The 25,893-nt window shown below is 43.7% G+C and overlaps 1 protein-coding gene across 1 annotated transcript in view; it reads right to left on the bottom strand.

Moving 5' to 3' along the window:
• LOC125005248 (SH3 and multiple ankyrin repeat domains protein 2-like) overlaps nt 1-25,893 on the bottom strand; it is a 191,870-nt gene that overhangs the window by 29,017 nt on the left and 136,960 nt on the right. Inside the window, exons 16-17 of the mRNA XM_047580440.1 lie at nt 19,283-19,365; nt 16,445-16,569 (exon numbers count right to left, since the gene is read on the bottom strand). Of these exons, the coding sequence (XP_047436396.1) occupies nt 16,445-16,569; nt 19,283-19,365 (208 nt within the window). The remainder of the gene's footprint in view (nt 1-16,444; nt 16,570-19,282; nt 19,366-25,893) is intronic.

Below are 25,893 nucleotides of genomic sequence, written 5' to 3'. Positions count from 1 at the left end.
TTGCTTTTGTTTTTTGCTGTTTGTCCATGTTTCTCTATCAGTGCTGCTTGATCTTCTCCATTTTTTAATACTTCTGATTTTGCTTTTAAATGACATAATACTATAGCCGTGGTTGGTATCTTTTTTGTGCAGCGTAACTTAACCTAACTGATCTTTAATTAGCCCCAATTGTCACTACAGGGACACAGACATCACAAACCATACCAAAAAGAAAAAAATATATTATTACAATAAAAACTGTTTCCTGTTTCATAAAATGACAGAAAAACGACAAATATATCAAAAGCAATGTAATGCCCTCCTATCCCATCATGCACGGACTACGGTCAAGTTAAATCTATCATATGTCGGGTTTTACATGGTAGCAAAGGTGCAAAAAATGACTCATAACATCAGTGAAAGTAGATGAAGAGAACTCACTGTATTCTGCTTTGGTATTTGTTTATTTAGGAAAATGAGCCAATATTCGGATCAGAGAGGAGCTCCTCTAGGATTAAACCATGTCCATGTGTCCAGAAGTGTTTCCATTCAGTTCTTGGTTTAGTTTCTATAAATCAGGGATTTGTCTCATGTTTGTGTTGAAGTGTGTGATGACAACAGATGAAAGGAGCTTTGTGAGGAGCTCAGAAAAAGAGTTGTTGTTGCTCATCAGGCTGGAAAAGGTTCCACAACCATCTCTAAAGAGTCTGGAAGCCACAAATAATCCACAGAGAGTCAGACAGATTGAAGACGACTGTTCCCCTCCACAGGAGTGGTCCACCAACAAATCACAAAGACACAGAACGGATAAACCACTGAAATCAGAACAAAAGGTTCAGAAAATGGAGAACAGGTCAAGACATGCTTTATAAAAACAGGTAAACATCCAACAGCAATTGAGTAAAAGAGTTAGAGGAACCTCTGAACTTGAACTCTAGTTGATCTGTTTCGATTCAGACTCAGTTGGTCTTTCCTGGTATATGAGTCAAGCAACTCTCCATCCTCATTTCATCATAGGGCGTGTTTCAACCACTAAGGAGAAAAAATACATCTGCATATTTGGATAGCCCTCCTCTATCTGTCTGTCAGGCTATCAAAGATGCTACATCTCTGGTCTGTTAATAAAATGATATGTGTGGTCAAATGTTGAATCTAATTCCGGGTGTTTCCTCCCTTGTTGCAGGTTGACCAGTCTGCATCTTTAGAGGTGAAGTCCAGACAACAAGGACAAAAGTTTGTCCTTAGACATTCAAGTCACAAGTTCACTTCCATCCATGCAGCAATAGAGCTAAGGAGGCTAAGCTAATTAAAAACTCACTGGCACCAAATGAAGCCAGATCAGTCTGGTTAGAGTCAGCACCAGGGCCGTTATGGTACTGACCATCTGGACTCCAGACCAACTTTCCATGGTAAAACTTCTGTGGTTTGGTAGAAGTTCAGTCTGGCTTCCAGGCTACTGAGACTAAATGAATACTGATTCATATGTTTGTATTTAGATGGTAATTTAGCCTTGGCATTGAGAAACAGTCAAGTGAATAAACCGGTTTAATTATATTACAAAACAAACCAGTTCTAACCACCGATATTAACATTAGTATATGAGCAAGGAAACAACAGCAAGATACTGCTGAAGAGTTTCACAGTGATGTGGAACTAAACCCTGAGCTCTGCTGTGTGTCAGTAACTAACTGGACTGTGGCCCCCAGGGGCCAATCAATGTGTCCGTTATCAGTTTCATGCAGGCGATTAGTGATATCGATTGAGTCAACGTCTGTGAATACAGCCACTGAACACTGACACACGTATGGATTACACATGTGTGAGACCTAATGGACTGAGAGAGAGTGAGCAGTGTAAAGAAAAAAAAGACAAATGAAGCCTGAAGGCCATAAACTGTCAGAGCGACGCAAGACCATCGACTTCAAGCAGGAAAAACAGCAGCTGACCAGCAGCTTTATGGCGGGAAATTAACTGTTTAATCAATAGTACACAAACACACACAAACGTTCACACACAGACGCCAAGCACACACACTGAACCAGGCCTCACGTATCGTATGTGAGTAGAATCCAGCAGAAGGACCCATTCAGAGCCTTTATCATTACCACCGTGACATTAAGCTTCATCCAAAGCCTGGGTCTATCTGAACCCTCAATCCAATTCATGTCTCAGCTCCTAATCTGATTAATCAATTATAATCTGACCCATGCAGATGTGTGCGCTGATGACATGCTGCTAATCCAGGCCTGTCAGAGGAGGTCAGATAATCCAGCGGCGTGCGACGGCTTTAAGCGCTGCACATGAATTTATTTATTTATTATTATAAATGTGTTTATTCAGTTGACAGGAGCAACGAAATACGCTGAACATCGTCCGGCCTTTATCTATGTTAGAGACCATAGGTCATCCCCTTAAGTTATTATTCTTTTTTTTCCATATTTAACAACATCATGAGGTCTTTGAGCCATGAAGGTGTTTTGGGTGTTAACAGTGATTTCCACTCCAACGTTAAAAGCCTCAACAAGATGTTTGAAAAGGGTCCAGTCATCTGGAAAGTGAATTGTATGGAATATAGGAGAGTGTAGATGGGTAGGATGTATGCAACGCACTATGGGTGTAAGCACTGTTATCCATCATCCAGCCATTACACAGGTCATTAAAACCAACTGTACTCTGGTACAAGAAGAACAAGGAGTCCTGCAGCAGACCACAATCACCACCGTCACCACCCTCACCACCGTCACCACCCTCACCACCATCACCACAATCACCACCGTCACCACCCTCACCACCATCACCACCATCACTACCGTCACCATCATCACCACCGTCACTACCATCACCACCATCACCACCGTCACCACCGTCACCACCACTGTCACCACCGTCAGACACCAGAATATCACAGTCTGGATTTACGTCAACGTTAAGCCCCGCCCCCAAACGATCTAACTGACCCAGCAGATGAAATACTTCATTAGAAAGGGAAGTTCAGGTTGGCTTCCAGGCTGTGAATGTACAACAGATTGCGTCGGTATCAGGCTTCAGCCAAGAATATTAGTTTACACATGAACAAATAATTCAGATAAGCACAGTGTTGAGGAAGTGCAAAGAAGCCTCAAAGGAGTTTTTATTCTAGGCACTCTCTTCAGTGTGAAAACAAACAAAAGGAAAGCGAAGTCTGTGAAAAGGAAACAGAAAGAGAGTGAAAGTTGACTCTAAAGAAAAACTTAAACAAACCTTTTAAGGCCGACGTAAAATTAGCAGGAGAGAGTTTTGAATATTGACATGTTGATACATTCGTTATCTTTGAACCTCTATAAGTTTTACCAAATTGCAGCTGAGATGTTGGACAGATAGGAGGTCTGAGTTTGAAGTTATTGCTGGTGGAATATTTCTGAAATTGGTGACATCGTAGGTCACCTTAGGTCTGCAATAAACTAAAATATACAGTGATGTCACTGCCCCCCTGAGTGGTAGAAACATGGTGAAACGTATCAGTAAATACAGCGAGACCGAAAAATGTGGATTATCACATCAAATTAAGACGACTACCAAATAACAAATGGTGCACCGACACTGACATGAGGCCAGAAATCATTTCTCCTGATATTTATATGGACCTGATTTCAATGAGGACCCTCTTATTTGGAAAAGTGGATTAGCCTCAGTTCCAGTTAGTTTCATTTAGTTTTATGTCATTTCAGTTATGATAAATGTTGCTAAACAAAAGATGCTAATGCTAAGAGCTTTACTGAGAAGTAACGTTAGCCATACAATACTGTAGTGTTAAAAGGACGACAAAAAATACAGCATAAATTAATATTAGCTGACACTAAATGAACCACTTCACCAGGTTTCTGTGTCTGGATTCATTTACTTGTCTTTTCTTTGGCAGATATCTGTAAAAACACAAAATATATCTCTGACTGCTGCTAATCTCCATGTTCAACTCAATTTTTTCCACTCAGTGGCCGTAACCATGGAGACGTCAGCTTCCAGTGACGTCACGTTCATACCCTCTATAGGTTCTTCTAAGAAGACCTCAGGTCAAACAAACACTGAACGCTGCAACGTTTAAAAGAAAAGTTTCCTGGAGACAGCGTCAAGGAGAAAAATCAAACAGCGGCTCTTCCTCCTGGTTTGGTTTCCAGTTTACTTACACAAGCTCTTATCTCTTGTTTAGAAACTCAATAAAATTTCAGTTGTTTATACAAAACCACGAATGCCTGAACCAAAAACTCACAGGAGGAGTTGATGAGGGTAAAGAATGGGATCGATGAGCAGAATCGATAATGGCATCGGCATCAATAAAATCCTATCGACGTCCATTCCTGCGAACAAATAACGGACGTTTTACTGTAACAGGACGAAACATGAAGCAGCCTCACACTCCCAGAGCTACGTTCATGGACCTGAATATTCCTGGATACCTTCACCCACACACGAGAAGCAGCTGGATTTATCAGCATCTGCATCCCACCCCTGTAGTACATGAAAGCAGGTTCATTAAATACAGAAATAAACAGATAGATGGAGAGAGAGAGGCTGCAAAACAGAATAAAAATGTGAAAGAGGACGAGGAGAGAAGGTGCAGAGAGGAGGTTTATTGTGATGACTCAGAGTCTTGGCTGATGAATCATGTAGCTGAATATCGAACTGACGATGAGAACACATGTAAGGGCATGAAAACACGCATACGCTGCAGGCAACCCTGGATTCCTTCAGCTCATCCTCACGGGCGTTTGTCCTGGAAACACTCAGACGAGGTCAGGACCAGGACGCCTGAGGAGTTCAGACCTACAGCCACAAACTAAGGTCATGATTTAAAACCTGACGGGACACTTCTGTTTTCAGCCTTTACGGTTGTGGTTCAGCGGATGAGGAAACGTACAGAACCAATGCATACGAGTTAGGGCCAGGCAGTATGAACAAAAATGTCTATCACTGTATTTTTTTTTATGCATAATCTCTAGTGGTTGAGAGAGGGATTAATGCAGCAGATTGACTAAGGATGGACTATTTTACTGTGATGATGAGTAAATAGTAGTAGAACAGGTTAGCATGGCCCCGTGTTAGCATTGACTGCAGATGTGGAAATCTGGGGAAGTTAAATGTTCTCAAGATGAAATGAAGAAATGAAGAAAGAATTAAAGTTTAATTTATTTTTATATATTTATTCATATTTAAACATATTTAAACTGTCTGTGATGTCAACAGCAGCGCGACCGGCTACCGTAATAATTGTAGCCTGTGCGCAACATTTTTTTCTCATTCAAAAAACGCTAAAATTGGGGACAGCTTTACCGGGGGGATGGGTCATCCTAAACGTGGACTGTCCCCAGATATCGGAGATGTCTGGTCCCACTAAAACAAAAAAAAAAAATAAACTACAGACACAGCATCTTTTTTTGACACAAGACTTTTCTTGCGCCGCTACCAGGTTCAGGTGCAGGTGGTAACACTGTGACTACACACATCGTAGATGGATGTGAGATTTAAAGGCAAGTTACACATGAAATGAGAAGAACAAACGGCGCTTGAAGCTACAGCTAAATTCTCCAAATGAGCAAAAAAATGTGAGGGAGTGGGTTATAAGAGGGGAAGAAAGTGTTCATTTGTGAGATGTGTTGGGATTTATTATCTGTTGAGTCAGGATGTGAAACAGTAAAAGGGAAATTCAAGCTTTTATCTTTAAATTTTTTTAAATGAAAAACTTTATTTGACATTTTATTTATTTTCTCTTATTTTGAAATGCAGCCTTGCTTTTATTTAGTTAATGAGGGAACGTTATATATATCTGCAGTCGTACTTGTATGTTGAGGTTTATGTTACGTGACAATGGACATGAAAAAGTTTTTGAATGGACCTGAATTCATTTGATTTGACAGTCAGGTTCTGATTATTAGACATTATGACGTTTGCTTCAAGAACCTTTCTCTAACTGGACCTCTGGCCCACTGCAGCTTTGGTTTTAGTTTTTATTCAATAAGGTTTTTATCACTTCCCCATCAGTGACGCCCGCTCCTTCACCTGGTTCATGCCACTATATCAGTATCTTCTTAGAAATTCAATCAAGACAGTGTTAGGTGGGGCAGGTCTGTCTGTAAAACTTACTAAAAAAAAAAAAAGAAGAACAAGAAGGAGAAGAACTCATTTCACACAGTAAAGAGAGAAACTGAATGAGAAATGCATTTTTGAAATGAGAAACTAGAGAGAAGAGACTGAGGAGATCTCTCAGCAGCAGTTTGGTGAAAATCTGAAAAGTTATTTCTAAATGAAATGATATCGAATCGAATCGAATCAAACCGGGACCTTGTGAACTGGAATCGACCCAAGAACTCTGCTAAACCTGGTCAGCTCGACGCACCCTAAGTTAAATCACAGCCGCCTGATTCAGGAAATGAACTGAGCCGTAGCTGCAGCTCTGTACGAACAGTAGATCCAAACCAAACCCGGATGCCAGGTTCAGACCCCCCACCCTGTCCCCTCCTCCCCCGTCTCCATCAGGGGGCCGGATGTCCTCCCCTCAGCATCAAACTCCGCTCCAGACTCTCCGTCTCCCGAGTCTCTGCAGAGCTTTACTCTTAAAAGCTGCATTATCACCATGTACACAGCAAGGCCCAACATTCTTCTGCCGGTTGCTAAGCGACAGTTGCCGTGTGATACGGCTGGAGGTGGCAGCGGTGCTGAGAACGTTATCAGCGGTTTGGGTTTGGAGGGGAGGGGAGGGGAGGCGAGGGGAGGCGAGGGGAGCGTCTTGGGGTGGATCGTACCACTCATCCTCAAACGGGGGGAGTTAATTTAATAGTGAGCGTTTTTGTCAATGAACTGCGCCCCCCCTCCCTCTTCCCTCCTCCTCTCGGTGCAGCCATCTTAAAAAAGTGTCCTGCCATATTTGGGTGGAGGGCCGCTGCTCCGCTTCGCTCCGTGAGTCGTACCAGGAATGAATTATTTATGGGGAACGACGCTTCGTCTCTATTTTAAGGCTCGTGTGATTTTAAGTGTGTTGACTCGGGCGGTTTGTGCACACACTAATGTGTGTGTGAGGGATTAGTGGTGTTCATTGATTAGCGTTGAAGCGGATAGTGTGTAAATAGCAGAGGGGAACTAGGGAGGGTGTGTGTGTGTGTGTGTGGGGGGGGGGGTGGGGGCACGACAAACATGAGGCTATAACTGAGGTTCAGAGAAGAAAAACAAGAGGGTCAACTCTGCTTCAGTGGTTTAAGACCTGCAGCCAAAACCTTCCACCTCTAACAGCTGCATCTACACGTCCTCGTGCATCCGCCTCCATCCCTCCTTTAAAGTCTTTCCTCCAAAACAGGGCTGGAACATTTTCTACTGGCGCTGATGACAACCTGCCTGCTCCAAGTACAGTAGCAGCTACAACTGATGAACATGTGCACATGGAGGAGACATTAAACTCAGTTTATTATTAATATATTCATGTAAAAAACGGAATCTACAGAGAGCAAAGCAGCACAACAAAACAACCCAACAACCCTCTGGTCGGTGTCGCTGGCAGCCAGGCGAGCAGAACTGGGTCAAGGGCGACTGCGCTTGTACCGGGAGCAACGCGTAGCCTTAAACCGAGACTGGATGAGTTCAGATTTTTAATTGGGAGTAAAGTTCTGTCTGCATTGGAGGAAAAGTTATGACCCGACTGGAGGCAAAAAAAAAAGACAGAGACGAACTGGACCATGAACCAAAGACACAAGCAGTGCCATCGTGCAGCCACTGGGGGCGCACAGAGACAAATCCAGATCCAAACAGTGAACCTGAGTCTTTGTTCCCTCTTCACATGGATCCGACATCGATACAGGAGACTTCACACATCGTCCTGTTGAACGTGACAGTTGCTCCGCTCTGAGTCAAGACCGAAAGACGACCGGGTTTAAAACATCTGACGACAGAGAACAGGTGGATAAGGAAGCTCTAAGTGGCCATACATTCATACATATTTATTCCTCTGTTATAACAAGTTCATTTCCTCTGTTTTCTTGATATCTCCATAAACTTAGTCATAATCTATCAAACATTAAAGCACAAAACAACCATCAGTCAGGATGACAGGTCACGTATGACGGAACTCACTGGAATTAAATATATCCAGATCTTTTCCCAAGATAACAGAATTAAACTGAGGAAATAATATGTGACGGCATGACCGCTTTGGGCTTCCGTAGCTGGAGACAAAGACGGATGAAAGATGAGAAACTAGAGGGAGAAGGTTGAGAAGATCCCAGTCTATTAAAGCAGACGCCCCAGTGTCTTCGTCCAGGTCTGCAGTTAGAGTGTCTTTGCTCCTTTACTAAACTTTGTGGCATGAATTCATCACATACTGTCGGTCCAGTTCACGTCACGTTTATGTCTTTAAACCAGAAGCTGAACCAATGCTTCTAAACATGAAACGAATGAAACCAGTAGTGAAACCAGACCAGGGGACAGTCTGACTCCTCAAACAGAAAACTTGTAGTTTTAGAATTTTACTTGTCCAATGACATAAATGACAACACTGTAAAACTGAACAGAGCTCAAATAACATCAACGACTCGGGTTTTAACCTGAGAGAATCAGAGTCAGGTCCCGGGATTTTTATTCCTCTTTAAAAGCATTTGGAGAAAGAAGTGGTGAAGTGGTGAGGACTGACTGTACCAGTTCACTGCACAACTGACAGCAGTGTGCTGAGCTGCAGTCCTCAGAGAGATGCAGAGAGGAAGAGATCTGACACACACTCACATATACACACACTTTAACACACACACACACATTAAAACACACACATACTCACACACCTGGGGCACAGGGAGGCAGATGCATTTGCATGAAACACAGGTCACACATCCTCCTCTTGGCCAAAGCTGTGTGTTATATAAGAGAGTAAGTGCCTTACTCCATCTACCTCCTCTACACACACACACACACACACACACACACACACACACACACACACACACACACACACACAGCCGTTGTGTATTTAATGCATAAATGCATCTCACAATAAAAACCAGTCTCTATTTAAAGGAGCTTCGTTCTGATTGTCTTGCTTCTTGCCGGTTTAAGTCTCGTCATTATTTCAAACCTCCGGAGCTCAGAGGATGTTTGAGAGTAAGAGTCCTTCAAGTCCTGATAATTAGCATTTCTTAATCTGCATAAAAACACTTAATGGATGACTCAGAACACACAGCGACGTAGCTGCAAGCGCAAAGAAATGTCACCTCATGAAATATGTTACTCTGCATTAATAAACATTTAACGCTGGAATCAAATCTGCTCACACTTGTATTTTTTACAAACAGCTAATGAATGGTTCGTCTCTCCAGGAGCAGGTGGATCAGCCACAACATTATGACCACTAACAGCAGAAGTCAATAACATCTAAACCGTCTTGTGACAGTTCAGTGTTCTGCTGGGAAACCTTCATCCATGTGGAGTAACAACACTGAAGATGCTGAGAAGGCCCATGTCCATCCTCCGATGAGTCACCACAAAAGAAACACTCTTAGGAAGGTGGTCATAATGTTACGCCTGGATTACGAGTGGATTCAGAAATGATTTCAGTCCAACCCGGCAGCTCCTGTTATTAGAGCTGAGTCATGAGAGTCACCAGAGATGGTCCGAGGCATCAACAGTTACAATCATCACACATTTGCATTTTTAATCTCAGTTATGAGATATGAGATGATATAATTATTCCTTTACACTCTCCACCTTCACCCTCCTTTTTTTTTCTCAAATCAAAGTCTTGCCCAGGCAACGAACCAGGAGAGAGGAGCTGGATCTCTGGGAGATGTTTCTCTGGCCCTGGAGGTGAAGAGGAAGCAACAACAACTTGTCACAACCTTCTGGGTTTTCACTGGCTGCGCTGGCTCTTGTTTTCTGTCCTCAGCTCTTGGACTTTATATCTAACAACCAGCCACCATGAAGAAGAACGCAGCCGCACAACTTCTAAAACATTTAGAGAACTTCATTTAATCTGACTTTAGTCAGAGACACAGCTCGTCTCTGCAACTTCATCCTGTTTTACGTCGTGTTCATGACTCTTTAACGTAGTTAATTCAAAACGAAGGGACACGTTCTCACAGGGAGCGGAAAAAGGAAAGAGACGAGAGAAAAGACCGAGTGGAGCAGATGATGAGGATAAATAAGAACATGTAAATACTGGATGCAGCTCGTACGCCTGGACTGTGGGGGAGGGAAACATGAATAAAATACTTCATCCTCAGTGATTTAGCTCGGAGGCTGAAATAATATGAATACAGCTACAAGTTAAAGGATTCTGTCATTTGTCTTTATCTGATTTAATCTGATTTAAATCAAACACGTTTTGACAGCTTTGAAGATCAACAAAGAATAAATAAATGCAACATGAACTTCAACAAACCAACAGAGACAAAACTATTAAACCGATCTAGAAATTTTAAACACACGCTGCTTCCTTCATCAGATCATGACGGGACAGAAGAGTACCAGGGCCACCCACGAGAAAAAAATTAGAGGACGCAGATTTGTTTTTTTCATCAGGCACATAGTTTCTGTCTCTAATCAGCTACTGTCTCCACACCTTTTAGATGCAGGTGGACGCGGTTTTCATGCAAGTATTCGCTCAGTTGTTGCAAAACACGACAGATTAAATGCTGAATTCTCTGAGTCAAGTTACTTTAAGTTAAAGTTGAAATGAACTGAGATACTGAATGAAATCTGGACCAGCAGCCGTACTGGGCAGCATGCACGGGGAAGGTTAAAGAACGATGAGCGCAGAGTTAATCATCACCACCTCCTGCTGAGGCCACAGGGCTGAGCTCTGACCTTCCAGCTCCAAGACCCCCCCCACCACCATCGTCATCCAGAGTCTTCCCTCATCGACTCGTCTCACTTACTTAAACACAACGAGCCGTGTCAATATGAAGCTCAGACTGCTGGAGCGTATTGATGGGGAGCACCCACTTAGACACATTTAGGCAAATGATCTGAGCCTCGGTACGAGTGTTGCATGTGAGCATCATCGCATCGCGCTGGAAGAGCCGATGAAAGATTGATGCTCGGCAGAGCCAAGTAGAGGAGTTCGCTTCTACCAGCGTACAGTAGAAGCTCACGGCACATACAGTACGCTACCAGTCAGAAGCTATTTATTTTATTATTGAAATGTTTTCAGTTTAATGTCTCATTTTACTCTGAAATGAATAATATTTTCCAGAGAGTTCTTCCCAGAAATGTTTGTCTCTTGTCAGAAGCTTTTCTTTCTCTCTTCTGTCCAGTTCATCACAAACCAGAACCATGGGGTTAAAGTCTAGAGACTGTTTTTTATCCTGAGGTAGTTCTGGTGGAACCTCGACTCATTATGTGTCTGTAGACCGACTATACCAGAGGAAACTGCTGTTCTAAAACGTTTGACTGGTCATGAACGCTACGTGAACTCATCCAGGCACAGAAACAGATCAATTTAAACGACCAACGCACTTAAAGTCAATTACCAGTGGTCCACTTAGAAATAATTACAATAACGTGTGTTTGAAGGAGACCAGAAACAGGCCTTTAAAGTTATGACATGTGCAGGAGGATGGTTGAGAGTGGAAACTATAAATGCACATGCAGAAAAAAACAATCATTTAGAGACACAGTCCTTTCAGGAAGCACATTCAAGGACTCTAGAGCAGGCTCCTCTCACGTGCTACATCGTCATCATTAAATATGAAACTGATTAAGAAGTAAAGTGCCGAAGCTAAAGCGTATAAATGATTAAATGACATAAACAGGAGACGTGAGCATGACAAGGACCTGAATCAGGCCAGGAAGTCCACCGTTCTACTGTAGAGGGATTACACAGTAGCACTGACTGGCTACCATGGCAACCGCATCACCGCTCTGCCATGACAACAGTGGGACGGATAAACAGCTCCGTCAACCAGCGTCTTTTACTTACTTTTATTTTCTACTGTTTAATAAAGTGAATATGTGTTAAATATCCCAGGATTTATGAACACGTTTTAAGTGTTTGTGTGATTTACACTCAGTCCATTTCATCCTCTCTGTTTTTCTAATACCAGCGAATGAGAGGATGAAACTCTCACAACAAGCAGCGGAGAAACTAAATAAAAATAAAATCCATAAATGAGCCCTCCAGGACTGTCAGGAACGTAGCTCACAGTTTTTGAATGAATAATTTTCTGTGAAATAACCGACTCACACAACCAGTCAATGTGAAACGGCTCCAGATCCGCGATAAGATCTTCAGTGTAGCTACTCTCACTCATGTCTTCATAAAGGAGACGGGTTAGCTACACATTTGTGCTGTTATTTATATAAACTCATCCTCAACTCTCATCCTTCTTGAATAACATCATTTGTCTTGTGTTGAATTGACTGACGGGCTAAAAGAAAATAAGCGCCCGGCGTCCTGCCACATTACCTCGGCACAAAAGACCCCGAACGGAACGATGAAGGAACAATCCATTATGAGTCCGGTGACAGGTGAGACGGCGTGTACAGTGGGCTGGAAGTAATTGGCTTCAAGATGAGGCTGAACCGAGACGGGATGCGCTATTTGGCAAATGTGTGTCAGTCGCCCTGCTGCGAGTTTAAGAGGGACGGACTAAAGAGTGAGGAGGACAGCAACGACGGAACGATAAAGAACTGGGAAGAATCCTTAGAGGAGGACAAGTGCTTATGAGTTTAGGGACTGGAGAAGATTCTGGGGCCTCGTGTAGACCTCATATTAACACTCATCCAACCCGGGACACCTCAGGCCACATGTGGAGGTGGTCTGGGACCCGTGTGACCTCATTCCTTTGGTTAATGTGGACCCACAATGAGTCCTGGTCCCATTTAAGACCAGATACTGAGCAGAGGAGGAGATGAACTCATTCATTCACTGGTAGAAATGAACCTGGATAAGTGACGTCTGTTCATTTTATCAGCTACTTTTATAAATTTGTTCATAATGCCAATTCTGTACATATTTTGATTGCACTCTTTTCTATTTTATTTTACTAGATAATATTTATTTTATTTATTTTTTATTTTATTTTAATCCAATCTTATTTTATCTTTATTTTTACTCATGCCTTTTATGTGTAACTCAGCTACTGTGACCAACTATTTTCCTTCGTGGATCATTGAAGTTTCAGTCTAGTAATGAGCTGAGAACCAAACTAAAGAAGAGATAAAAACTTCATGTATGAGAGACTTTACAACTGGTTTCAAAATATGCATCATCTCCCTCAGAGTTGTGATGAACACACAACAAACTGCTGTGTAGAGTCTGTGTACATTCACAAACACAGCAAGAAACTGAGATCAGGTCTCAGGTGGTGGATGGGGACAGAAGTAGAGACACGTGTATGATTTATCATCAGAGATGTTTCTTCTTCTCAGCAGTGACCTGGTTCCTCTGAAGATGGAAGAAGCTTTCAGGGTTCAGGTTTAATCTGAGTCTTTGTCTCTAAATAAATTAAAACTTAACATGTGAGAGTCTCATCTGGTTCCAAAATCATGTCTCCAAGTCTCCAACCATGTGTCCCTGGTTCTGGTCCAGTGGTAGGTAGAGATATCATCAGAGACAGCAGCTGATACAATATTCTACTGACCACATGGTGGCGCTGCAGCTGACTGACACACAAACAAACTGAGATCAGATCTGCAGCTCTGGCTGGGGACGCGTGTGGAGATTTTAATGGCAAGGTGTGAATCTGAGGACTGAACAGAACTGACCGAACCCTCTCTGAGGTCAGTGTCTCTCTTCAGTGCTTTGGTTGAAGCAGCAGCATAAGAATAAAAAAACAAACTGGTTATGTTTAACAGTCAGTCATCATCTGCTCATTAAAGAATAGGAGCCATGGACGAATAAGCAGCCAAAGGCTGTGCAGCTGTGGACGAGTCCAACATGTTCAGCCTCTTTGATGCATTTTCTAAACACGTTCTTTCAGTGGTTCTCACTTCAGACCGAAGCTGATGGGATGATTAAACGTGTCAACAGGAATCTGAGATAAAACAAACAAGAGATATGAAAAGGAGTGAGCTGCGATCACGCTGAGAAGGAGCTGCACACATAGATCCGCTCTGTTCTCCTCATTTGATGCTCCATTTAGCAGAAACACAAAATAAACCAATCCCCAGCGCTGCTTACAGACACACAGTCGTTACAGAGTCATGAGGAACGGAAACGAGCTCAAAATAGACAATGAGCTCTTCCTCCGTCCCTGGTTTAACACGAGAGGATTTCTAATCTGTTACTAACTTCCTTTAATAGTAGTCAAAGTGCGACATTTACTCTGATGCTTCATTCCACAACATTTCAGACGTAAAATACACAACAGCAACACAACACCAGCAGATCAAATACACTGCAACTAGCTTTAACAACACAACACAATGTCACTGGTGCACGCTGCACAGACGTCATGACAAGTACTGTTAGATCCATGATGTTTGTCTGAATATCGATTCATTTAATAATAATAAAATAAAATAATACAGTAACAGCTCAGACAGTGACATAGGCTTCATGATGTGGTTGTTTTGAACAGACGCTCATAAGATCATAAGTTTTGTTTTAGTTGTTTGACGTTATAAAAACAGGATCATGACAATTGGCAGTTGCCGTTGACAACCGTTCTGTGGCAGGGTTGGAGGTGTAACTAGTGGAAGTAGAGCAGATTCACTTTTATCACCGGGAAAATAAAGTCAGTTTAACCAGTGGGAAGACGAGGAGACGCATCATCCATATTTTCTACAGTCTGTGGTTTTTGTCGCATCAGTGGAGTTTTAATGTAGCATGACTGTAAATCAAGGCTAATAGTCTATATCTGCAAAAGCTATGATGGTTCTGCCTTTGACCTAAAAAACTAATTTAACTCACATTACCACAGCTGTGATCAAAACACCATCACAATATTTTATAAAACCTAAACTGTAAGTCTCTATCAGCGCAGTCAATACAAAAAAATCCAGTTCTTTGGTCAAAACAATATTAAATTGTACAAAACCAAAGTCAGTGCAAAAATAGAGTGCATCATTTTCAAATGCCTCGTTGGTTTAGCTGCAGCAGATTCAGCCCCTTCATGCTCCTTCCATACGACGTTGCAGCGATGATTAAACTTTAGGTGACTTAAGAGGTTTGATGCCCACACTGATGATGGCGTCGCCATGTTTGTTGTGTTTGACTGCAGGCGCAGAAATATGACGTCTTGAGCGAACAGCGTGCAGCAGAGGCTACAGGGAATCAGAGCAATCTTGTTTTGTCTTTTTTCCAGAGGTTTGCCACTTGGTTGGAAAATGATTCTGCTACAGCTAAGATCCAATCAGAATGCTTGGGGGCGGGGCTTAATGTGGTGACAGACAGAAGAGTAACAGTAGTCATCTGAGCACAGTGGAGTTAGATTAGTTCAGAGCTGTTAAGAGTCTCCTATTTCATCTGTAGTAAATTATATTGACAGCAAAATAACTTTAAAGGATGAAGAGTCAACAGCCACTTTAACGTCTCATTTTCTTTTCTCTGCATCGGTTGAAACCCATAAAGAAATCCCAGTGCAGTGTCACAGAATAGTAGCTGTTACTCAGATGGACAGCTCCTGGTGCTGAAATGAAGTCTAATAAACATGACGATGGTTTATTCTAATTAAACAATGTTGCAGCACTTTAATTTACAAACAGATCTAATTCATCTGCATTAACTAAACAAAACAGACTCTCACATCAGCATCAGCTTAGACACCGACAGATTCTTTTTAGTTCCTGTAGTTATCATAGATATCAGGCCTTACAGGGAGTGGAAAGTGATTTAGCTGTTGCTGTAACATAACTTAATGAGGGATTGAATCAATCAGTCACATATGAAATAATATCAGAGCTCTCTGCGCCCGTCACAAGATTAACAATCAACATAAGATTCGGGAAGAAGACGGAAAGAACATCACTGTCACCGTTTTAGAAATCTACACACACATCCGAGCACACAAAAACACAAAGAGACGTAAAGAGACATGCATGATTTATGGAGCCATGTTAAACCGCAATCCATCCACATTAGCCTCGTTAGCACCAGGCACAGCTGACAGGCCTCCAGACTCTCTGCACTCTGACTCTATCCACACTCTGCAGACTCGGCCTCATCCACGAGCCACTGGCCCAATCACAAGTGGCAGGAGTCAGCTGCTGCTCTAATTGCGTTGCAAACCAACAATTTCACAGTAAAAGAAGCTGCCAAGTGGTTTTAAACAAACGGGAGGTCTTGATTGTTATCACGTCTAAACAAATTCAGACAAGCTTCACCAACATGAACGTGAAAGACCAAATTGGTGCACACACGTGGATTCACACACAGCAAACAGCCACTGAACCTCAGGAGCAGGAAGTAAAATCCAACGAGGGAAACCAGACACCAGAATCCACATCTCCAGCTCCCGTGGTCAGCCTGACCTCGCTCCATCCACATGCAGGTAAAAGTTAAAGTAGCAGCTCTCACCTCGATGAGGAAGTCCCCCGTCCTGAGTCCCGCCTGCCATGCCACCCCCCCCTCGTCCACCGACTCCAGGTACTGCAGGGCGGGGAAGGCAGGCGTGGGAGTAAATTCCTCGATGGGCGTATCCGCTGCACAGCAAAGAGGGAGAAGAGTGGATTCAGTTTTAAAGGACAATGAGCACGACTTCACATTAAAGACACATCCTCCAGCAACTCAGAGCCCGGCGCCGTGTCATGTGGAGCCATTTAACACAGGCTGCAGATATCTCACTTCAGGCCTGTTTATCGTCTTAATGCATCCACGATGTGACTTCAAGGTTAGCAATAATTCATGTTATTAAAGTCAGACTTCTAAATGGAACGCTGCAGGAGTCATTAGCGACTGTGCAGGAGTCACCTGGACTCGATGCGCATCTCAGCCGTCCAGCTCTCAGAGAGAATCAAAGCTGACTCTGGAAAGAAGCTGCTACGAATGACAGCTTTGATGAAGCAGGTTTAGATTTCCTTTGAACTACAGGGGGTCCGTGCAGCTTTCGGTATTTGAAACCACAAACATCTTTTATTCTGTAGTATAAAAAACATAAAAGAGAACATCTCATGCATCCAACTTATTTTATTTTAGAGTCTAAAACCAGACTTGAAACGCCAGAAAGTAGACGGACCCATAGGCGCACAGAGATAAATGATGAATGATGGCCTCTGTGTGTTTAGCCTGATCCCGTGTTCACCTATAAAACATGTTTCCCTTGCAAACAGCAAAGCAGCGTGTTTTATATCCAATGGTAAACAGTGACGTCTTCAGGGAGCTGCTGTTGGACTTTATTGCCTTTATTTTCTGGACATCATCGCCCACAAAAAAAGGGACAACACAACAGCATCACAACAGTTACACACAGAGCAGCGTAAATTGAGATGTGTGGCTGCAGGTATCCAGCTCTTTCCCAAATCCTGTTTCCCAACATTCGTAAGAGTCTGTGCATGTTAAAGTGATCCACATCTAATCAGGGAACGTAACCAGGGACATGGACAGTGACGTAAAAGGAGAAACTTTTCAATCCAAGTTCTAACTGGTGATCAATCATTAAAAGTAAGGGTGGGAAAAAATATCGATATGGCAATATATCGCGATATTTTCTCTACCGATACAATATCGATTTTGAAAGAAAAAGAAAAAGTCATGTTCTGGGCTAATCATGAACGACTTCCGCTCCTCCACCACCACTTTTTCTCCACAAGTGCAATAAACTGGAAATGGATCATTTGGATTAATATTATTTTTGACTCAGTTTGGAGTACCGTGATACATATCGTATCGTTAAGTCCTTGCCAATCACCACCACTAATTAAAGGGATTTAAATGGTTCCATATCTGATCTGATCTCGTCTGAATTAACTCAACATTTGGTTCCTTCTTTGATGGAAGTTGAGTTTCTGCCACGTTTACAGTCCTACAGCTTCAACAGAACACAAGTATGAGTGCATGGAGGAAACCAGTCTCCCTGGCATGCATAGAAAAGATTCATTTCTGCACGAGAGCAACAAAAATATCCTTTCAGTGCAGGAGAATTGTTTTAAAGCTCTAATATCCTGCACTATACTATCAGTCTCTGTGCTCACATGATTGCAGCCTCCCTCCCTTTCCGTTATTCCTCTTCCTCTCCCTCTCGGGGAGGTTAAAAAAAATTGTTGCATCTGGAAGAAACCAGTGGTGACAAGTGACACTTCCTATAACTGAGCCTCCTACTGAAAGAGCCGGTGCACACGAGCATGTACGAGGGGGCTTTCGTGGGGAGATTTCATGTGATCGTAATGACTGTGTCTTTGGGTGTCTGTGGCGTAGTGTCAAGAGGAGGAGAAAGAGATAGAGTTTAAAAAAAAAGAAAAGAAAAGGGGAGGAAAAACGCCGAGCGCACAAGAGGACGTGAGCTTATGTGACAGCTCGAGCATCGGCGCATGTTTGTGTGTTCACCCCCCGGTGCAGGATAAGCTCGGCTGGGTCAGTTCCCCCGGGGTGGTAGCAGTGTGTGTCAGAATGACTAGAACATTCCTCTTGTTTTTCAAGCCAAATCCCTCCATCCTCTCCTCCTCTCTCTGTTTCTGCCTTTTTCTTCTCCCTCTCTATCTCTATCTCTCACTGTGTTTTTAAAGAGCAGCAGCGCTGATGTACTAAATTTACCTCTCAGTAACACAGTAACCATGGCATAGACCAATCCAGCTGCACCACACAGTTGTGGAATGCAACGTGGATTATGACATGGCGAGAATCGTCATAGAAACCGACGCAGCAGCTCAAACTGGCTATTTTTAGAGCCAATCGCACAGCCCCGGCGAAACATCAAGCCGCCCGGGCTGGATGGGCCGCCGGCATCACAACAACTCAGGATGTGGTGGGAGGAGGTGAAGGAATGGTGGGCGCTGCTCGGGCAGGTACACGGCAGACGGAGGCCGGACGCGGCTGTGGTTCAAGACTCCAGAATCTGGAGGGTTTCTTTGCAAGACGCACGAATGTGATCGTCTGCAGAAACCTGCTGACTTCTCCTCAGAGAGGTCACGTTAAAGTTGCTTTTTTAAATGCTGCAGAACTTATTTGCATGTTCTGGTAGGAGTTCAGGTGGAGGGAGGGAGGGAGAGGAAAGAGGAGGTGCACTGCCGCTCCATGCATTCTGTCACACACAAGCCCCAACACTGATTTAAGAGAGAAACACAAGCAAAATACATCATGACATTTGGCCAGGATGTGTCCAGTGTGTAAACTGATGCTTCTGGTGCTTCACAAGAGACTGACACAAAGACACAAAGACACACAAACTGGAGATTAAAGAGAGCCAGAAGATGCTCCTACCTTTTGCCCCCCGCAGGACGAAGCCAAATCCCTCATTCTCCTTTTTCTGGAGCACCACCGTCTTCTCGTCCACCACGCAGTCACTGTGGAGGAGATGCCGAGCAGAGCGCCCGTTAGCACAGCCCATCATCCGCAGCATGGCCACGGACGCCCTGCCCGAGTGGAGGTTCATGCTGGAGAGCTAGTCCGGCCAGGGCAGGGCAGGGCAACCCCGACCCCACCCCACCACCACCGCTGCTGCTGCTGCCTCCTCCTCCTCCTCCTCCTCCTCCTCCTCCTCCTCCTCCTCCTCCTCCTCCTCCTCCTCTATGTCTATCAAACGGTATGACAGCGGCCCCGACAGCCCGACCACAGCATCTCCAGGAAACAGACGACCCGAAAGATTTTTTTTTTCTTTAAAAAGTCAGCCCACGACGAATAGAGACGCGCCGTTCCCTCCCCTGCGCCCCAGCTGCCGCCTGTCCGCGGGGTCGGCAGCGCGGTTACCGCTGCCGCTGCTGCTGCTGCCGCTGCTGCGGAGGATGAAGAGGAGGAGGAAGAAGAAGAAGCTCCGAGCGGCGGTGCGGGAGAGATGCGCCGTCGAGGAGAAGCGCCATCAGGCTGTTGGGGATGGGGGGTGGAGGGGGGGATATAGCGGCTAATGGCTCATGATGAGGCGGGAAGGAGAGGCAGAAGCTCGCCGGGTTGGAGGGGGGGTGGAGGGAGGGAGGGAGGTAGGGAGGGAGGGAGAATGAGTGAGAGGAAGGGAGGGAGGGAGCGGCGGAGTCGCGGTGTGGACGATGGAGACGTCTCGCAGCGCCGCGCTCTGCAGCCACACCACCGGCCCCCCGGGTGGAGAGGGGGGGAACGGAGGGAGAATGGGTGGGGGGTGCGTGTCAGACAAACTGATTAATCGATGCACTATTTAACATCGATACAACTATTTATTGAGACTCTGTAGAGATCTGAACACGATCAACCTCCACAGACGTTAAAAGAAACTTACAGCTACTATTACTGACGTGTATCCTAGGAACAGTTTGCACATACATTATTTTGCAGATCAAATATTGGAGCCTTTTGCACGATTTCTGTCATGTTTTGCATTTTTTAAAATAACTTCAAGGGACTTTTGAAGGAAAGAATAACTAACCTGAGGACTCCAGTCTTTTACTTCTACTTCCACTGAGAACTATGACATCCATCACCATCCCACTGTAAACGATCCTTTTTGTTCTATAGTATATTTTAGTGTGCATATGTTTAAGATTTAGTTTATCATCCTTTATGTTTTTATGCAACAAACATCAGGGCAAATTCCTTGTATGGACAAATATACTTGCCAATAAAGTGTTTTGCGATTCTGATCTAGATTTAACTAAATCCAGTTCAGCTGGATAAAACTCCATAAGCATTAAAATGAACTTATAAAGACACTTTCATAGACATAAGTTAAGCCTATTAAACATTATGTAAAGTTTTCACACATTTTTCTGACATGTTTTGTACTTTTTAAATGACCAGACCGGGGAAGAGTTGAGGATGATTTACACATACACGTTGCGTAGTTCGACATTTGTAGAACTAATAACGATAAAGTTATAAAAGTTTCTTATTGGATGAAAGGAACAAACTCTGAGTCTGAAGTGTCTCTGGGTAAATGAAGTCATCCAATACATATAAATGTTTAGTGTCTTTCTTTGGTTTGTGGAAATAAATGCATTGATGCTAAGTTTTCAGTTGATGCTCTGCTCAAAGCCTCCGTGTATCTCTGGGTTCGCCCTCTTCAACCAACAGTGGGAGCAGCAGTGACCACTCGCTCGTTCCAACCTAAACGGCTGCAGCTGCTCACGAGGAATCCTCCAAAAAAAGGCGATGCAGCATCTGAAGCTGGAATGCTCCAAAAGGAAAGAAGGAAGTGCTCCTCTTAAAGTTTGATTCAGCAGCAGGATGTCTAATCTGACAGTTTCTCCTCAGCTCCCAAGATGTTAACCCCCAATACGCCACCCCCACCACACACCACTCTTTAGTTATTCCTGGAGCATACTTGCAGAAAATGGTACGTTCCATCTCTCATTTCCTGCAGTAATCAGGGCTGAGCCTGGTGCACTGACACCGATCAGCATCATCGGCATCGTAAAAAAAAAAAAAAAAAAGTAAAAAGCCAAGTTTGCTCCTCCAGCTGTAAAGGTGCATCACTCAGCTGATATTAGGTGCAAGGATTACACCGAATAGAGACACGTGGGACGAGGGAAGGAGGGAAGGAAGAAAAAAAAAGAGAAGAGGACAGAGAGAGGCGCGACTGCCATCCTAGCAACTGTTCCCTTAGCAACGCAATCTGTCTAGAGAGGAAGGAGGCCGGCGATGCTGACACACTGAAGGTTATCTCCCAGCATTCCCTCGCACACACACACGCACACACACACACACACACACACTGATAATCACACCTTGATCAGCCAGATCTGACAACGTGTGGCCACTTCAATAGGTCAGCCCAGCATGCAGCCATGAAGAAGAGGAGGAGGAAGAAGAAGAAGAAGAAGAAGAAGAAGGGCCTGACCATTCATCAAAGGTGTCATCTTGTTCAACAAGTGAGGGGAGAGAAGGGAGTAGGGGAGAAAAGGGAGGAGGGGGGCTGATTTATCAAAACACAGCGGAGCATGCAGGAAGCAGGACGCACCGATCAATGGAGCGCGCCGCCTCAATCTGGGCTTCACCGTGGGAGGCCTCGGTGTATTTATAGGGGGGTGGAGAGGCTCCTTATGTCCTGCAGCGGCCACATGCATCTCCTCCTCCACGAGTGTTTTAGGGAAGGTCTGGCTCAAGGGCACGGTGGCTAGAAAGAGCCGACTAATAGAGAAACCTCTTTTGAACCTTTTCTTGTGCTTTATTTTGTAATGCTTCTTCTTTTGTGTTTCTTATCCTGCTTCACCTCCTGTTTCCCTCTGATTATATGGTTTCTCCTCGTGTGTTTCCTCCCTTCGTTAGCGTCCTTAGTGTCCTTTCAAAGTCGTTTCAGCTCAGGTCCTCGTGCTTCCCTGTGTTCCTGAGTTTTTGGTTTTATGTTCTTGGATACTCCACCCGCCCTTTTGTTGTAGTTTTCATTAAAGTTCTTCGTTTCCTGCTCTTGCTTCGCCTTGTGTCTGCACCTCCTCGCCACAGAACAGAAAACCATTAAAATGCAGCAGAGTACAGTCGGTCGCAGGTTCATTCCTCCAGCTGAGAGCTGATGCATCATGTATGAAAATCCACATCTGGCTTTCCTCCATCGCTGCATCTCGACCGCAGCCTCAGCCAGCAGCGATTCAACCGTCTCTCTACACACTTCAGCTAAAATGTGAGCTCTGCACGCTGCTTTTTTACAGCAGTCTTTTAGTTTCTGTTTGAAATTACTCTGCAGGAAAATCTACTTTGATAATGGATAATAGAGATGTAGATAAATAGATAAAAATGTCGAGGCATATGCACATTTAAATTATACATAATGTTCAAAGTGGACAGAAAATTGAAAGAGGGAAATAAATCATTGACATTTTTGTCCTTTGGAGACTGTACTTAAAACAGACATTTTGTCAACAGCACAAACTACTGTGAGTTACGGTAATTGAAAATACCACGTTCTTTAACGAGTCATGTGTGATCCATCTGTGCAACCCTCAGCTGGATGATGGAGACTGTTCCGAAGACGAGGTGCAGCCGAGCAGAAGGCTACGTTGAACTTTAACGTGGAAGTTAAAGTTCTGCTGTTTAGAAGTAAACTAAGAGGCAGTTTGTCAATTTGACGCTGTAGCTACAACCCAGAGCAAACGCAGACTCTAACGCTGTAACCTGACGTGCACCTCCACAGGGCTGGAACTATGTGGAGAAGCTGAGCACAAGAGCTGTGACTGGTTCACTTGGTATTAGCGTGTTTCCTCTTTAGTGTTTACGGTTGCTTCTCCGTTGCTGCAATTTTCAAATTGATCGTTTTGGAATAAAGATGGAACACGTGGGGGAAAGGTGAACTGAGGAAGTTCTGCTAAGTTTCCACAAAAATTCCAGTCACCATGGTTGAGAGTGAAGCAGGAAGTAGGAACAAAAAGTAACCCGACTGGTAAAAAAGCCACAGCACCAACTAGTGTTTGGGTGGAGTTGTTACAGAGTCCGTCAGACTGCCTGGCACTGGCTTAGATACGTACATAGATTACACTGTTTAATCCTGCAGCACCTTAAATGAGCTTTGAAAATACAGAAAAAAAAACTCTCCATTTTCTATTCAAGACATAATCACTTTTAACGTCTACAGTGTTTAAATCTATGCAGAAACAATGCTGCGGAGGGTTTGTCTATCTACATCCAGACTACAGTCGATCATAGTGGCCTTTGTTTTCATTTCCAGCTCATGGATGATGGGCTCTGTATTTTATATTTTCTGTAAATGCATCGGGGGGTTCAAGGCGCTACAGCTCAGTTTATCCTTTAGTTAATAAGTGTGAGACCTTCCTCTCACACACAGACCAGGAATATTCCTCCTGCCTCATGCAGAATTCACCAGCAGCCTAAAAAACAAATATGAATATTTAAAGTGCATGGAAGGACTTGATGTGAGTGCCTCAGAAAAGACAACGTACTGGAAAAGAAAAAGAAAACGGAGGAGCGTTTGTATTTTTTAGGGAGAGAAAAATATTAGTGACGACATAGTTTTTTTTTTTTCTTCCATCAGGGAGAATTAAACTGTCAGAGGTCTGTCTATATTCAGGTTAAAGTTTCATTTCCAGATGAGATTTCCCCTGGACCTTTAATGTCACATGGGCCTTCTGTCTATGCCACGATTCTGCCGACCAGTCTCCAGCCCTGCAACGGTTCACCTTGACCCAAATCACTGACGAAAACATCTCCCAGCATGTTCCTGCCAGAGGAAACCCAGCAGAGTGTCACCCCGTCCTTCACAGCCACAGATTCTACTCCCTGCACCCGACGTGGGAGGCAGATTCAGATGTGTCACAGTGTTTTTTCTGTTTTTTTTTCTGTGATTGCGGAGAAATGATTTAATCAGGATCAGAAGTCTAGAATTAAATCAGCTCTGGGTGGACGTCAGAATCACTGCGCCTTGTTGGAAATCAGTTGGAGTTTTCCATTAGCTGATGAAAGCCTATAAACTTGTAAACAGAGGCTGACAACGACGCTTAAAGAGGCTCCTCACAGGATGATGAAAAGTCAGTGGAGGTGGGAGAAGTTTGTTTTACTGAAGGAACCCTCCTCCTCTCAGGTGCTGGAGCATTTTTATTTAGGACATTGGATGTTATTTCTGAGCCTCGTGCCAGCAGGAAGCTACATAGTGATTCCTTCTAATGGGAATACCCAGACTTTGCCAAATCCTGGAGACGGGTGTCTCTGACTTTAAGTGTCCCGCTGACTAATGAGCCCCCCCCACCCCCCAACCCCCCACCCGCCTCTAGATTTGTCCTTGCGACAGAGATGGATTTTATGAGCTTGACTCACTGCAGCCAAAAGGAAGTTGGCTCTGACCTGGCAGCAGAGGGCCAACTCTTTCCTTGAAATAGCTCTGATGGAGTGGTCCATCGGCCTAATGCACAGAACCAGCCTTAAAACTCTCCAGGAATGGGATGTGACTCATACAGACTGATTAAAGAAAGACACAGAAAGTCAACTACGGAACATTGTGCATGTATGTTAAACTTTCTTTGTTGTTTCATTATAATAAAAATGTTCCACTGGTGTCTGCAAAAGCGAAGAAAAGCAGGTACTGAAAGGGGACATTTTCCTAAATGAATTTCTAGTTTTTGAAACCACTCTTGATATCAACTTGATCACGTTCATAAAGAAGCAACGTCCCATAAACTGACACTTATTTGAGGAATGTTGGATGCCTACGTTGTTGCGAATTTGTTCCTGTTCTGATCCACTTTCTGACAAATATGGTGACAAGACTGTAGATGTTTTTGCAGACAGCTACATTCTCGGGTTTAGATGGAAAGAATTTACATGCATCTGCAAAATGTGTCGGTGGAGAATAAACAGTATGAAGTCTGAGACGGTTACATCAGTGATGTTAGTCTGCAATGTCCATATGATAGACTAGTCATTACTTTGCAGATGTTATGGGTTCTCTGCAAGTGTCACAACAAGGACACAGTGCAGCTTCAAAGACTTTGCGTCCATCACAGTTTTACATTTCTACAGAAAAATGACTCGAAACATGAGCAGGTTTTCACAAAGTCCTAAAAGTAGACAAAGAGAACACAACCCAACAAACAGAAATATTAGATTTATGTTTTCATCTGCTCTAACTAAATGTTTGTGATAACAGCTGATCAGTGTCTACAGCAGCTTGGAGGAATTTGGTGGTTTCCTCTCATCAGCTGATGCTCCAACATTTCTACTGGATGAAGGTCAGGACTTTGACTTGTTCCTAAACATTCATCTGGTTCTTCTGGAGAACCACTGGTGTTCTTGGGCTCCTTGTCTTCCTCCATGACCCAGTTTCTCTTCACATTCAGCTCATGGACTCATGTCCTGACATTTTCTTTCAGAGTTCACTGGTAGAATTCACAGTTCATTGGTCCATCAATGATGAGCAGATGCAGCAGAACAGGCCCAAACCAGGACATTAGCGCCCCCATGTTTCA

This window comes from Mugil cephalus, chromosome 3 (assembly GCF_022458985.1).
Source record: "Mugil cephalus isolate CIBA_MC_2020 chromosome 3, CIBA_Mcephalus_1.1, whole genome shotgun sequence".
NCBI classification, from domain to species: Eukaryota; Metazoa; Chordata; class Actinopteri; order Mugiliformes; family Mugilidae; genus Mugil; species Mugil cephalus.
The sequence above is the reverse complement of the archived record's forward strand: the minus strand, read 5'-3'. Positions and strand labels throughout refer to the sequence as shown.